At 33.8% G+C, this 15110-nt stretch overlaps 2 protein-coding genes across 2 annotated transcripts; one reads left to right on the forward strand and one right to left on the reverse strand.

Annotated features, from left to right (window-relative positions):
* Positions 1–347: 347 nt before the first annotated feature.
* Positions 348–1077, reverse strand: LOC105262538 (uncharacterized). Its single transcript, XM_011297828.3, has 3 exons — positions 902–1077; positions 672–845; positions 348–607 (listed from the first exon to the last, which is right to left on the reverse strand). Exons 1-3 carry the CDS (start codon positions 1013–1015, stop codon positions 500–502), a joined length of 396 nt encoding a protein of 131 aa, XP_011296130.1. The 5' UTR covers positions 1016–1077; the 3' UTR covers positions 348–499.
* A 10123-nt stretch (positions 1078–11200) lies between these two features.
* Positions 11201–11856, forward strand: LOC105262537 (uncharacterized). The gene is made up of 3 exons (XM_011297827.3): positions 11201–11381; positions 11452–11625; positions 11686–11856. Exons 1-3 carry the CDS (start codon positions 11268–11270, stop codon positions 11797–11799), a joined length of 402 nt encoding a protein of 133 aa, XP_011296129.1. The 5' UTR covers positions 11201–11267; the 3' UTR covers positions 11800–11856.
* Positions 11857–15110: the final 3254 nt, after the last annotated feature.

Here is a 15110-nt window from a genome sequence, read left to right on the forward strand (position 1 = left end):
TTAGCTTCTTTGCCGATTTTGCCATGTCTATCCGTCGTTGGTAATCACTCTAGCAGAATGAAGTAAGACAAGACCATTTTTATGTAAATTTAATTTAGGTTGGTAGATAACCCGATATTCCTCATAACAGATAAAGCTCAAATGCTGGACCTTGGAAATAGAGACATATGGTAAAAAGAGTAACTTTCCAAATAGTGAAGGGTTTAACAAGTTCGTCATATTTTTATAGCATTTTTACTTTTTTTATTGAAGATATAGTAATGTCGTATCCAAATTGTTGGTCGCCAATCAAAGACGAAATATATTAGTATTGGGAAGGATTGGATATTTAAAAAATACAAAGTTAATGATCGTTTAAAATATAAACATTTATATTTTTAAGAAGCATACAAGTTAATTTTCGTCCAATTGATGAATGTTTTTATTTTAACTCTAGAGTTTCTGTAATAATATGTACTATTCAAAAATCTAAATAGAATTTGAAATCACATCGACCATTTTACAAAAAATCCGGATCAATTGTTTTAACGGCTGCACCAAATCTAGCTTTTGCGAAAGCTTTAAGTTCATCCTTGACGCTATGTAGACAGTCATCACTAGCAGTGACCTAACGATTTTTATAAAATTCATAATAGAAAGCTGGGATCGATCCAAAGCTAGACAACACTTACCAGAGCTTTTGGCAATAGGGTATCTTCAATGAAGCTCTCCATATTCAAGTGAACACCTTCTTTGAAAACAGGCATGCCATTTTCTACTCTATCAATGTACATTGCCGAAGCTATTTCCAACTCCTTCATCAGTTCGTCTTTAATTTGATTAAAACACGTCGAATCGATGTGTGTCTAAAAGAAAAGTGTTCACTCATTTTCAATACATACCTATTAGAAAAACAACTTACCGCCTCATCGTCAATAACTAAATCAATGAGTTTGTGCGTGTCTGCAAACAGATCAGCATTTGCAAAGGCTGTTGATGCAATAATGACATATGCTACAGTAATATAAAATTTCATATTGGAGATTTATTGGTTGTCTAATACGAGCAATTTCTCAAATTTAACTGACATGGCCTTGTAAATGATACAGATATTTATATGTACAACATATTTTATTGCCTTTATTCAAATTAATTAAAATATATTTAATAAAATTTATTTATTTGAGTTTGGCAATATGTGAGTATGTTTTAAAAATCAACAAACGCCTTTTTAACTTATATAAATATTTAATTTAATCCAAACACAGCTTTTTGTTACTTTCTATAGGGTTATTTTATTGCTATTGAACTCGCTTTTGGAAAAAGTGTATACAAATTGAACAATTTTAAGTATACCATTAACGTATCGCATCGACCGAAACTGTTTACAGCTGCTTAAAAAATATCAAATAACGTATATTTTTTAAGAAATAAGAAAATGAGTAAATAAATTACAAAATATGTAAAAACAGAACCGGGACTCGATCTGCTAGCGTGCCTTATACTTACTGAGAACCCAGAATGTAAAAATTTTTGAATTTAATTGAAAACAAGTGAAAAAATATTAGTGGGTTTTGCCAACAGGTGTATACCCTCAGCCAATGTTCGATTATTTAAATATATTTTGACTTTTGTTATGATTATTGAAATTGTAGACCCTCTATGGAGTGGGTTCCGAAGGAATGGGCCTATTGGGTTTATTTCGTATCGCACCTAAATCAATATGATATTAATATTGAGACGTGCCAGGTTTGGACTATATTGGTTACTTCCTTCACTTTTTATGAGATATGTGATAATTGTTTGAAAATCTGCGTCATGTGCCAGATGTTGTGGACCGAATTATTCCATTTTACACTTCATGTAATATAGATAAAAATATTGGTATAAGCAAAAATTAAATTAAGAAAATGGATATTTATATCCAATTTTATGTGAAATTATAGATTCCATATTCATCTAAGGTTTCTGGTTAAGAGTGATATTTAGCCATAGCAAGTTGTTAAGAATCGCAGACTTGTTTCGCAAGTTATAACGGAAAAAAGTATTGAAAATTGTGACCCATTGTGGGTGAGGTAACAGAAGGGATTCGCAGATTTATATCATCTTCACAACAGATCTTGTGGTAGCAAATGTTTGTTCGTGTGAAATTTGAAGAGAGTCGGATGCTTATTTATCTTTCTTTGAGTGAACCTTATGTGGGGGATCCGGTCCGATCTCTACCATTTTCATAACAGATCTTGTGTCGATGGAAATATTGAGATATACCAAGTCTGAATAGAATCGGATGCTAATATCGGATGCTAGTATCTAATGTCACATGACTGAGGGTATAAGTACATATATATTTAGAATTGTCAACGTTAGACAATGATACTTTCTACTCGTAAACAACAACAGTTTTTCTGCCACTAAATTGAATGCTATTTTCATAATAGAACCATGATATTCAAAAACAAGTAAAAAGTTGTCAGTTCTCCCGGGTCGAACTTTGGAACGAATTTGGCAATTATCAAAAACAATAAAATCCCTTCAAAATTCTGTTAAAGTCTTATAAATACCGAGTGTAGCTGTTATATTAGGGTAAATACGACGACATGGTCCTGCATAGGTAACTTTTGTCATAAGCCATTAAATATTCAAATGCGAAACTTAGAAAAAAGTAGATGAATAAAATAGATAAAGTCATCAAAATAGCGAATATTGGGAGGGGCTATACTAAAATCATCAAAATACCAAATATCGGGAGGTACCGTTATGTGGTGGCTATACGAAGACGTGGACCTGCACAGACAATCTCCTGTCATAGCCTTTAGAACCCATTACGAACATCAAATACCAAATTTGAAGGAATTCTGAAGAATAATATCGTGAGGTACCATTATATGGGGGCTATACCAAAACGTGGACCTACATGGCCCATTTTCAGTACCAAAAGTCCTGCAGACATAATATACATTTGAGTAAAATTTTATCAATCTACTTCAATTCATTCGGAAGCTAGAGTGATTTCCACAGACGGATAGACGGATGGACATCGCTAAATCGACATAGAACTTTATGCTGATCAAGAATATATATACTTTGTGTGGTCTAAAATATATATTTCGAGGAATGACAAACTTAATATACCCTACATACTATGGTGGAGGGTATAAAAATGTTTAACACTTCTCAGGTTTCCTTTTTTGGTACGAAGCAAACTGTTATGTCATTTTCAATTAAATTCATCATGATTTATGTATAAACAAGTAAGCAAAGGCAATAGTCGCGCGGGGCCGACCATGTGATACCCTACAACACTACAATATGTTAGAAGTCCCTTTATGTCCAAATCCATTTTGGAAGATTTCGCTTTTGAAATTATCTTACGGAGTACGGCCCATATATTAGCCTTAGCATTATGAACAGGGACATTTGCCCAATATTTACGCACTCCGTCGTGCTGTTAGTTGTTTTCGTAAATTGTACAGCTAAATATAATCTAATGGTCATCCAAAACGCTAGAATTCTTCCCTTTCCCTAACGCTATTCTCAGGCGTGTTGACTGCTTCAATTGTGTGATCAGGAATTTTTTTTTCCGTTTTTGGTCCATTTCAACCCCTGAATATATTGCGGACATCTTTGAAAACAATAGGCCTAGCCCTTCTGTGCCTAACCCTACCCTTTTTCGTGAGGATCGGACGATAATTGCAGACTGCCTATAATAACCCCAACCAGTATTGTAAGGTGAAAAAATATTAAAAAATATACATTTCAATACTAAGTCAAATTGAAAAAATCGCATGCGATAAAAAAATAACAAAATGTCACAAAATACTACAAAATCTATGTTAACATCACAGCACTTTTTTATGCGATTTTTTTAGATTTTATTCTTTTATGCCAAGGGCCATTCTGAATTGACAAAATTTGTCGAAATCTGCCCAGCCATTCTTGAGATATAAGCATTCTTGCTAACATCCCCTTCCTTTGTATACACACATTGTACATATTTCCCTATATATATCCAATATATTTATTATCGGCGTCTACGTAACGGTCAGAATTGACCTGTTCGTCTATTTGTGATTTCGCCGATATTAAAAATATTCGCGGTTTAATGGAAAATGTGACTTTTATTTAACACAAATGTTATGGTCTATTTCACCAACTAAATATTACCCGATGACCATCAAAATCGGAAGACTTCTGCCCAGTCCTAAGCTCTAGCCCCATGGTAATTTCCGCGTTGATTGGTCCATAATTGCGACCTGTAGAGCAACTGTAAAATCAAGATTTTTTTCAATTTTTGATCCATTGCAACCCCTAAATATTATGCGATCATCTTCAAAAGAAATATGGTTCTATTCTGACCTTAACCCCACCTCCAGTTTCAATTTCGTGAGGATCGGGCCATAATTGCGACCTGTAGAGTGATTACAAATTAACATGGACAGACGGACTGACATACATAGCTAGATCGACTCAGTTCGACGAGATAGGAAAATCCATATATACTTTCCTATGTGGGAAACCAATATTTCGTGGTGTTACATAATTTTTGGCCCAATCAAACTTATAATACCCCCAACACATAGTGTTATAGGGTATAAAAATATACAATATTTTTGGTTCTATTTTCCTAAAATTGATTTAATTTAATCAGGATCAATTGTTTTAAAGGCTGCATAAAATTTGGACTTGATGAAAACTTTTAGTTCTTCCTTGACACTATGCAAACAGTTGTCATTCACAGAGATCTAAAGTAAATTATTAAGATAAAGGACACACGATTTTACAATAATTCGGATTAAACTTACGAGGGCTTTAGGCAATATATTATTTTCAATGAAGCTCTATCAACATATGTGGCAGCAGCAACTTCCAACTCTTTTACAAGTTCATCTTTAATTTGGCTAAAACATTTGGAATCGATGTGTTTCTAAAGAATTTTTTTAGAGAATTTTAAAGAATTGTTGTTTTATATTTTAAGCTAAAATCACACTCTCATCTGCAATAGCCAAATCAATGAGTTTATGTGTGTCCTCAAAGACTCCTGCATTTACAAAGACGGCCGATAAAATAACGCCAAAAACAAAGGAAATTTGAAATTTCATATTAATTGTTTATTAATAGTTTTGTGCCGAGTATGTCCAAAACTTAGCTGTTCAACCATGTTAATGGTTGGTTCAACCAACTATTTATACCGAAATTTTATTTAATTGTGTTATTCGAATTATTTTGCAAATATTTAACTAGTTTTCATTCGAAGTTAATAAACATGTGCGTGCCGCTTAAATAGGGTTTTCCAACATGAATTGACACTTGATTCTAATTCGAACAGAGCTATTTTAAATAGAATCATTATATTTTTTGTTTTGACAAATATAAACATAAACTGAAAAAAGTTATTTTTTATTATTATAGAAAAATTATAACCGTAAATTGTCTTGAATTACTACTCAGTACATGCAAAATGTCGGGCACTTGCACTGTATTTACCTCTTCTGTCATGTTAAAGAGAACTTAAAACAATATATTATAAGCAAGCAGATTCTCAGGAGGGGCCAACCATGCGATACCCCACACCGCTATAACTTGCGTGAAAATTTGGCCCCTTATGATATATGGATTAATTATTAGACTACATAAAAAACTCGAACATTTTTCGAAGATAACACCATAAATACCATAGATAATACGAAATTAGCATAAAAGTAAAGATCAGAAGTGCCCTAGAAGATAGGACCATTACCATTGACCATTAATAATATTCGCGGTTGAATGGAAGTTTATCCCACATAAGTTATCACCCGCTAAATTATGCGATGACTATTTAAATATGAATAAAAACACATGCTACGTTGGACAATCCTGTATCGCAGAATCCGCCACTACGCAGTTCACAACTATCTTCAAGAAATTGAAAAGTGGACAAATCAAAAAACATGTGGCAAAGAAAAATTTATAAATACAACTGGGCCTATCTAAAAATTACTGCGCCTAAAACTGCTAATGATAATAAGATCGGTGGAATAATGCAGTTAAGGTAAGAACATATAGAATAAGTCATTGACTGACTAAAGTCATCGGCTGGCTTCTTTGGCAAACGACAAAATAACGTAGGGTGAACGAGTAGAAATTATGGACTGAAATTTATCAAAGTCAACTTAAAAATCCTTTCTCTTATTGCGAAGAATCCAACGATGACTTAAGCCAGTAAAAGAACCTTCTACGTATTTACACCTTTAATGTCTCCAAAATAGAGAAATTGGGTCGAACCGTTATACAGGGTGAGATGAAAAACTGCAACCAACTTCAGACGCTGTCATTTTTAAGCCACTTGTCCGGCAGCTGTTAAAATTATTACAGTCACAGCTCATTATATTGTTTAAATGCGTATAAAAGCATTTTGGTGAGAATTTTCCAGAAATAAAGTTATTCGTGATGGAATTCAAGCGTAATAGGGGTATTTCTTTAAATTTGGCTGGAAAACCACAAGTGGCTATCGTTAGAGCACTCCAGCATTTAAATGTGTACAAATTTTTATGTCTCGTAACATCGCTCGTTGCCGTGATACTGGAAGCCTAGACCGACGTCAAGGAAGAAGACGGAACAAAACAGCAACATCAGCAGAAATGGTTCGAAAAGTAAAGAAGCGACTTGATCGAAACCCGCGTCGCAGTGACCGAAAAAAAGTGGCTCGTGAGCTGGACATATCGCAATATTCCATTCGGAAAACATTGAAAAATCAGCTCGGGGCAAAGCCTTTGATATTCCAAAAAGTGCAAGAAATTACACCGCAAAAGAAAGAAACCAGTAAAGAAAATCTTAAAGACGGGACCGACTTTATGATACCCGACACCACTTTGCTCATTTAGTAGAGCTCCGCATAAAAATTAAAAGTTTTTATGAGAGAATTCCATCATACACGCTAGGATTATAATTATAATTTAAAGTTCAAAGGACTAGATATGCCGAAGCATTTGCATCTTTTAAATTCGGACTTGTATTGCCCATTTGGTGCACAATTAATTTGAAATCGGATAAAGATATATGTGGGAGCTATATCCAAATCGGAACCGATCTCGATAAAATTTGGCAAAGATATTTCTGAGCTGTATTTGTTATATTTCCCTGAATATCGTTGTTACAGAGTGCATATTACGGCTGTGGGTAACAAATCGGATGAACAATATATATCGCCAAATTTCTTCAATTTACTAGCTTCTAGACTCAATTCGGTCGTAAGTGCCAAATTTCATCTCATTTGGGCAAATATTAGACGTTTGGTGCACAATACAAGGTAAATCGGACGAAATTATATATGGGAGATATATCCAAATCTGAACCGATCTCGATAAAATTTAACCAGTGTATTTCTGAGCTGTATTTGATAAATTTCCCCAAATATTCTTGTTACAGAGTGCATATTACGGCTGCGGAGGACAAAAATAATATATATATGGGAGCTATAGCTATATCTGAACCGATTTCGAAAATTTGGCATACTTATTTTCAGGCCTAATTTGATTGTATGTGCAAAATTCCATACCAATCGGGCTTATATTACACGTTTGGTGCACAATAAATTTTTACCGATTATCTCCAATTTCAATAGGGTTCGTCCTTGGGCCAAACAAATGATTTGTGTAAAATTTCATCTGGATAGGGCAATAAATGCGAACTGCGAAAAATACATGGACAGACGGACAGATGGACGGACGGACATGCATAAATCGACTCAGAATGTGATTCTATGCAGATCATCAAAAGGAACTATGTGTCTATCTCGTTCCTTTTGCCTGCTACATACAAATGCACAAAGACATAATACCCTGACCACCTTGTGGTGTAGGGTATAAACAGACTCAAAAGAGCTAAGGAGTTGCTTCGCTTTGTCGAAAGTGGTGAACAGCCGCATTTGTTTTTCTCCTATGAGAAAACATTCGTTGTCTAGCAGTCAGCCGAAAATGTGCACCTTCCGTTGGCCAACAGAACTCAAGCACCGGCCATGGTGATGGTGTGGGCCGCCATAACAGCCGATGGTCCCTTTCCGCTCGTATTAATCGACCGTGGTATCAGAATAAATGCCGAATATTATCGTGAAAATATTCTGGAGGGTGTACTAAACCTTGGGCACGCAAACATTTTGGCCGCAGACCTTGGACATTCCAACAGGACTCAGAACCCCTGAATGGTTACAAAATGAGGTTTCTCGTTTCATTTCCAGCGCACAATGGCCACCAAAATCTCCGGATACCAATCCGTTAGACTAATATGTCTGGACTATTTTGGAAAGCAAGGTTGTCCCTAAAAAATACCAAAGTGTCGATCAACTCAAGTAAGCGCTTCGCCGGGAATGGGCCAAAATACCGCAGAGCCACATTCATTGGCCGTTTGAAGGCCATAATTCGTGCCAAAGGTGACCAATTCGAACAAATCTAAACTTATTTTAAAATTTGATGCTATTTCCGACATGTTTTGCTTTCAATCGCTGATCACAAATATATATACTTTGTTGGGTCTGACATGAGTATTTCGAGGAGTAACAAACGGAATGACAATGTTAATGTACCCTCCATAGTATGGTGGAGGGTATAAAAAAATGTTATTATGGCGTTTGACTTCGTGTTGGAAGTGGTTTAGAAAACATAGAAATATATTATCTACTGACTCATATTTGCAATTGTCCAATGTTTTTCTCTTTCTCCACTGCAGAAGCCTTCTTTCGTCATATATATCTAGAATGGCGTTACTAAATTGTGATTGATTTTGACTTCAGTATTATATTAAAATAAATAGCATATTTTTCTTTTTTATGAACATGTTAATTTTTATTTATAAAGATGTTAAAAATATATTAAATATTTATTTTTCCTTATAAGAAAGTTACTCAATATTAATGAAAGTCAGGATCAAGTGTTTTAAAAGATGGACCAAATCTAGACTTAAAAAAGGTCTGAGTTCATCCCTGACAGTATGCAAACAATTGTCGCTTACAACAACCTTTATTTAATAAAAAAATCACATTAGAATTATAAATAAAACAAATTTAAAATATATTTACCAAGGCTTTAGGCAATAGAGTATTTTCAATAAAGTTTTCCATATCCAAGTGAACACCACTCTTGAAAACTGGCATACCATTTTTTACTCTGTCAATATAAGTGGCAGCTGCAACTTCTAATTCTTTTATAAGCTCATCTTTAATTTGATTAAAACATTTGGAATCAATGTGGTTCTAAGGAACAAAAAAAAAAAAAAAATATATAAGTTTTATGATAATATGATGCGAATTCTACAAAAAAACGTACAGCCTCATCATTAATAACCAAATCAATAAGATCAGACTAAAGCTCAAAGAAAAATTTATTTATTGAAATTACATTGGAAAAGGTCGAGTAAAAAACAAACTTGAAGTATGAATTAGTGTGTCTTCTAATAGGCCAGCGCTCACGAAACCGGCCGACAAAATAATGCCAAACAATACAGCAATTTGAAATTTCATATTGATGTTTGCAATGGTTCAAATATGTTCAGTTTCCGAAATTTAAATGCGGTAGCTTGACAAATGATAACAATTTATTTACAACTTCGCAACCAGACTTATTTCAATTTCTCCGAAAATATTTATTTAGATTTATTTGAACAGCCAATTAAGAGACAACTATTGTTTTATCCTTTACACAATACTTGAGTAGAAACACAGTTTTTTTTTGAAATTTAATAGAATCATTAAAAAATTATATATTTTTTGACAAGATTATGGCAAATATAACCTAAATAACGCATACTTCTTTGGTCGGCGTAAAATAAAAATGGAATGTGGAAATTGTTTTGTGAATCCGGCAACTCTGGGCGAATTAATATGACATAACAACATTCCGTGACATATTTTATTCTATATACCATTGGTACCAAACATCGTCTCTCTGCCCTAATTTCATTGGAATCGGACATACATATCGCGTTGGGTGCATCAAATATGCAAAATCAGCCGAAAATATATATGGAAGCTATAATCTGAACCGATTTGAACGTAATTTGTAAATTTATTATCTGATCAAATTATAACATTCAAACTTGCAGAATATAAATCAAATGCTCCGTACCGCGCCAATTATTTAAATCTTTTTCTACTCTTTGTATATTTGGACAATATTTTTCTCAATTTTACGACAATCTTATGTAAATGCTTAGAAGAAGTTTAAAGCTTCACAAAAGTGATGAATTATGTACTACATGTTTGGGTAACTGTAAACAACATAGCCTTATTCCAGAATCTGCAAGAATCTACTTTTTCCGATATCACAAAGGAAAATCGGTTATCGTTGTAAAAACTTTTACATTCTTTCAGTTATGTAACAGGGCACAGAGAGTATATAAATTCATCATTCCGTTTGTAATTCATCGAAATAATAATTTTATACCTAACAAAGTATATATTCTAGATCAGCTGTAAAAACTAAGCCCTGTCCGTCTTTTGTAATCACGCTAGAGTCAAAACGAATTAAGATATTAAGCTAAAATTTGGCACAGATCAATCTTTTGTCTTTTGTCCATTATATTTGGCAGACGACGGACACTAACTAGATTGTTTTATTTCCTGGAGATAAGAAAATCGGTATACTAGGGTAAATTATATTCTATTAAATTTTTGTCCTTTTGTGAGGGAGGTAACAGAATGATGGATGGACATTGCCCTTCTCCGAAATCTATCTAAGTTTGACAATAATATTAGGATGTGCCAAGTTTGGATCAAATCGGATCGGATAATGTGAATCGGGGGGAATCAGAAGGTGCAGAAGGGAATCAGAAGTTGCAGATTCAGTAGCTTCCGAAAAGTTTTAGCTTGAGCTGGAAGACATAACTATCATGTCAAAAAATGAAAAAGCGTAATAACGACGCTAGTCTAGGCCCTAATGCATATGTTTTTATAGATTTTCCCATTTCCGCATTCTGTTTCTTTATTGTCTGTGAAGGACGAAAAGTTATTTGGGTTATATTTGCCAACAAATTTTTAAAAACTATATATGCCGCAATAAGTCTATTGAAAATTAGGTAAAGCTGTGTTTATCATAAACTTAAATATTCACATAGGCAGCAGGGAACATCAATTGTTTTTAAAAACTACGCGCACCTATCAATTGGATGTTCATCAAAAACAAAACTAATATTTGCAGACAAATTTGAATAAGACTCGTTAAGGAGTTAGTTATAGATATAAATAATTCTGTCTTGCAAAAGCAACTTCAGTTGAGTTTCGAAACCCGAACTTATTAGACTATTAACAGAACTACAATATGAAATTCCAAATTGCTGTATTATTTGGCGTTATTTTTTCGGCCGGTTTCGTGAGCGCTGGTCTATTTGAAGATACACATAAACTCATTGATTTAGTTATTAATGATGAGGCGGTACACTTTTTTTTGTAGAACTAGCGTCGTAGTATCTTAAAACTAATATGAAGTTTCTTCTGTTCCTTAGGATCACATTGATTCCAAATGTTTTAGCCAAATTAAAGATGAGCTTATAAAGGAATTAGAAGTTGCAGCTGCCACTTATATTGACAGAGTAGAAAATGGTATGCCAGTTTTCAAGAGTGGTGTTCACTTGGATATGGAAGACTTTATTGAAAATACTCTATTGCCAAGTGCCTTGGTAAGTTTACTGTAATTTATTTAATTTTTCTTCTAATGTGATCTTTTTTATTAATTAAAGGTTTCTGCAAGTGACGATTGTCTGCATACTGTTAAGGATGAACTAAGAGCTTTCTTGAAGTCTAGATTTGGCCCATCTTTCAAAACACTTGATCCTAACTTTTATAAAAATTGAATAACCTTCTAATCACCAAATTAAAAAAATATATATTCTATATATCAATGTGAAAAAATTCCTTCTTTACAATTTTGTGGTTTTAAAAAAGTCTGACTTAATCTTGATTTTATAAAAACAATGTTTAATTTTTTAATTTAAACCTAAATCGGCTAATGACAGTTACTACTGTTCAGTTCTATAAATATGGGTTAATAAATGGGTTAATGTTTCGATACATCAAAATCGACAGATAAGTAGAAAAAGGCTTCTATTCGATTTTACCACAAACACGTTTTTTTACATAGTAAGTTTACAAATTGTTCGTTATCATAACTACTTACAAATCAACCCACAAACCCAATACGTTCACCAGAAACAAGTGTTCATTACTTGATGATTATAAGTCAGCAATACACTAAACCAAAATATTTGTTTAATTTTTAGAATCTACTTTTAAACTTTTATGTGTTGTCTGCTGCGGGCATTCTACTGACAACCTTATGATTCCTAGTTAAACACACTGTGCTGCTGTTGCGAATATAAAAGGTTAAAAGTATTACATCTACGTCAACAGCTCGTCGTTATGTAACACCCCGAAATATTGGTTGCCCACATTGGAATCTTCCTATCTCGCCGAGCTGAGTCGATCTAGCTATGTATGTCCGTCCGTTAGTCTGTCCATGTTAATTTGTAATCACTCTACAGGTCGCAATTATGGCCCGATCGTCACGAAATATAGAATGTAAGTGGGGCCAAGACCAGAATAGAAGCCTATTGCTTTTGGAGATGATCGCATAAAAATATAATATCAACTAGTGAAAAAGCAGCTAAATTCGGCCGGGCCGAATACCGAATACCATTTCAAAAGAACTTGAATAATTTCAAAAAAAAAAAAAAAAAAAAAATCCGAAAACTACTACTTCAATGAAAACCGTTATATGTGGAATACATGAATGCGTGGACCTGCATACGAAATTTCTTGTCATAGGCTGTAGTGCCCATTACGAACTTCAAATACGAAATTTGTTTCAATTAGGTTAATAAAGGCGCAAAAATCATGAAAATACGGGGTATCGGGAGGCACCATCAATGGGACCTGAATACGATTTTTTGCCATAAGTTGATTTTTTTACCCATTAAGATACGAAATTTGAAACGATTCCGGTGAACAATGCTGAAATCGTCAAAATACCGACTATCGGGAGGTACCGTTATATAGGGGCTATAAGAAGATTTGGACCTGCATACCCTAATTTTTGTCATAGGCTGTAGTACCCATTACGAACTTCGAATACGAAATTTTAAATAATTCCGGATTAGTGTTAAATGAAAGTCAAAATTTCCATTACACCGCAACTATTTTTAATTCCGGCGAAATCACAAATAGACGAACAGGCCAATTCTGACAGTAACGTAGGTGCCGATAGCAAATATATCGGATATATATAGCGATTTCATATATTGTATCGCATGCGATTTGTTAAATTTTACTTAATATTGAAGTCTATATTTTCTAATATTTTTTCACCTTACAACATAGGTTGCGGTTATTATATGCAGTCAGCAATTATTGTCCGATCCTCACGAAAATTTTCACAAGGGTAGGGTTACACTCAGATGGGCTAGGCCTATTTTTTTCAAGGATATTCGCAATATATTCATATTGGAATGGACCAAAAACAGAAAAAAATTTCCTGATCACACAATTGAAGCCAATCGACACGCTTGAGAAGAGAGTTAAGGACAGGGAAGAATTATAGCATTTTGGATGACTATTGGATTATGTTTAGCTGTAAAATGGACTACAACAACTAACACCACAACGGAGTGCGTATATATTGGGCAAATGTCCCTGTTCAAAATGCTAAGGGTAATAACTGGGCAGTACTCCGTGACATAATTTCAAAAGCGAAATATTCCAAAATGGATTTGGACACAAAGGGGCTTCTAACATATTGTAGTGTTGTAGGGTATCACATGGTCGGCCTCGCACGGCTGTAGCGTTTGCTTACTTGTTTTATTATCATTTGATACGGACAAAACGTACCTAATCGAAATAACTTTGTTAAACCCTGAGGCCTTCGTACAAAATAGGGTGTCCGTCCGTATTCCGTCTGTCTGCTGGGCTAGTGCGCACAATAAGTCTCAAAGGTACAAACATGGTACATCGAAATATTATTGTCAAACTAAATTCGAGTTTAGTGATGGGCAATATTGGGCCACTTCTTATGGTATCTCCCCCACAAAGATCAACGTTTTCACAGAAAATAATAAAAACAAGAAAGAATCATGCAATTTTCTGAATCTTTGCAAATTCCAATATTTTTATTAGTCATATGTGAATTGCGGAAATAGACATGTACCTCCCCACTCACTACGAGGAAAATATTAAGCAAGTAAAAAAGCAGTAAGTTCAGCGGGACCAAACTTTGAATACCCTCCACCATTTGGAACGAATTAGAAATTTTCAAAAAAAAATAAAATCCATTAGAAATTCTATTAAAATCTTAAAAATACCGAATATTGGAAGATGCCGATATATGAGAGATATACGATATTGTGGACCTATTTATATATTTCTAATTCAGGGTGGGTAAAGTACTCACAAAGAACTCCTTGTGTAGAATTTAAGACAATTCCATTGAAAAATACCGAATATCGAGGGCCGATATAGCCCATATTCGTACTTGACTTGCCTGCAGACAAAAGACAGATCTGTGCAAAATGTTGGCTTCTTATCTTAATGCGTTTTGACTGTAGCGCGATTACAACAGACGGATGGACGGAAAGGGTAAATCGTCTTAGAATTTTACGCTGATCAAGAATATATATACTGTGTTGGGTCTAAAATTATTGTTTCGATGACCATACCATACAAATGCAAAAGCAAAACAACTTCAACATTCTTTAATAATATTTTTGATGAAGTTTCCCTTATTCAAATGAACATGGTTCTTGAAGACTTTGATGCCATTTTCTAACGCAATAAATTCCAAAAAGCTTTCATGGTTTACAACATACATACATGGTTTAAAACATACTGACTTGTTAATCATTTAGACTATGTTTTTTTAACAAAAAAAAATGAATTTGTAAAATCTGCTGACAGTATCATACCAAGTAATAAAGCGATTTGCAATTGTATGATCTTCTTGTTTGAGCAATTTCTTAACCTTAAGTAAATATGATTTACACCCGGTACTATAATTTATATCTGATATAATCTGTTGATAACATTTCATTTCGAAAGTATTTCAAGCTATTTTTCATATTCTTTGATCTCAATATTTTCTCACAAATATTTACTTGTTTTCTATTTGATAAACTCA

This window comes from Musca domestica, unplaced genomic scaffold, assembly GCF_030504385.1.
Source record: "Musca domestica strain aabys unplaced genomic scaffold, Musca_domestica.polishedcontigs.V.1.1 4, whole genome shotgun sequence".
Lineage (NCBI taxonomy): Eukaryota > Metazoa > Arthropoda > Insecta > Diptera > Muscidae > Musca > Musca domestica.

Excerpts from the sequence above, each read along its gene's own strand:
- LOC105262538 (XM_011297828.3), bottom strand. The coding sequence starts at position 1,015 with ATGAAATTTTATATTACTGTAGCATATGTCATTATTGCATCAACAGCC. Across the intron at positions 846-901 it reads TAGTTATTGACGATGAGGCG|ACACACATCGATTCGACGTG; the intron begins GTAAGTTGTTTT and ends CTTTTCTTTTAG. Across the intron at positions 608-671 it reads CCCTATTGCCAAAAGCTCTG|GTCACTGCTAGTGATGACTG; the intron begins GTAAGTGTTGTC and ends AAAAATCGTTAG.
- LOC105262537 (XM_011297827.3), top strand. The coding sequence starts at position 11,268 with ATGAAATTCCAAATTGCTGTATTATTTGGCGTTATTTTTTCGGCCGGT. Across the intron at positions 11,382-11,451 it reads TAGTTATTAATGATGAGGCG|GATCACATTGATTCCAAATG; the intron begins GTACACTTTTTT and ends TCTGTTCCTTAG. Across the intron at positions 11,626-11,685 it reads CTCTATTGCCAAGTGCCTTG|GTTTCTGCAAGTGACGATTG; the intron begins GTAAGTTTACTG and ends TATTAATTAAAG.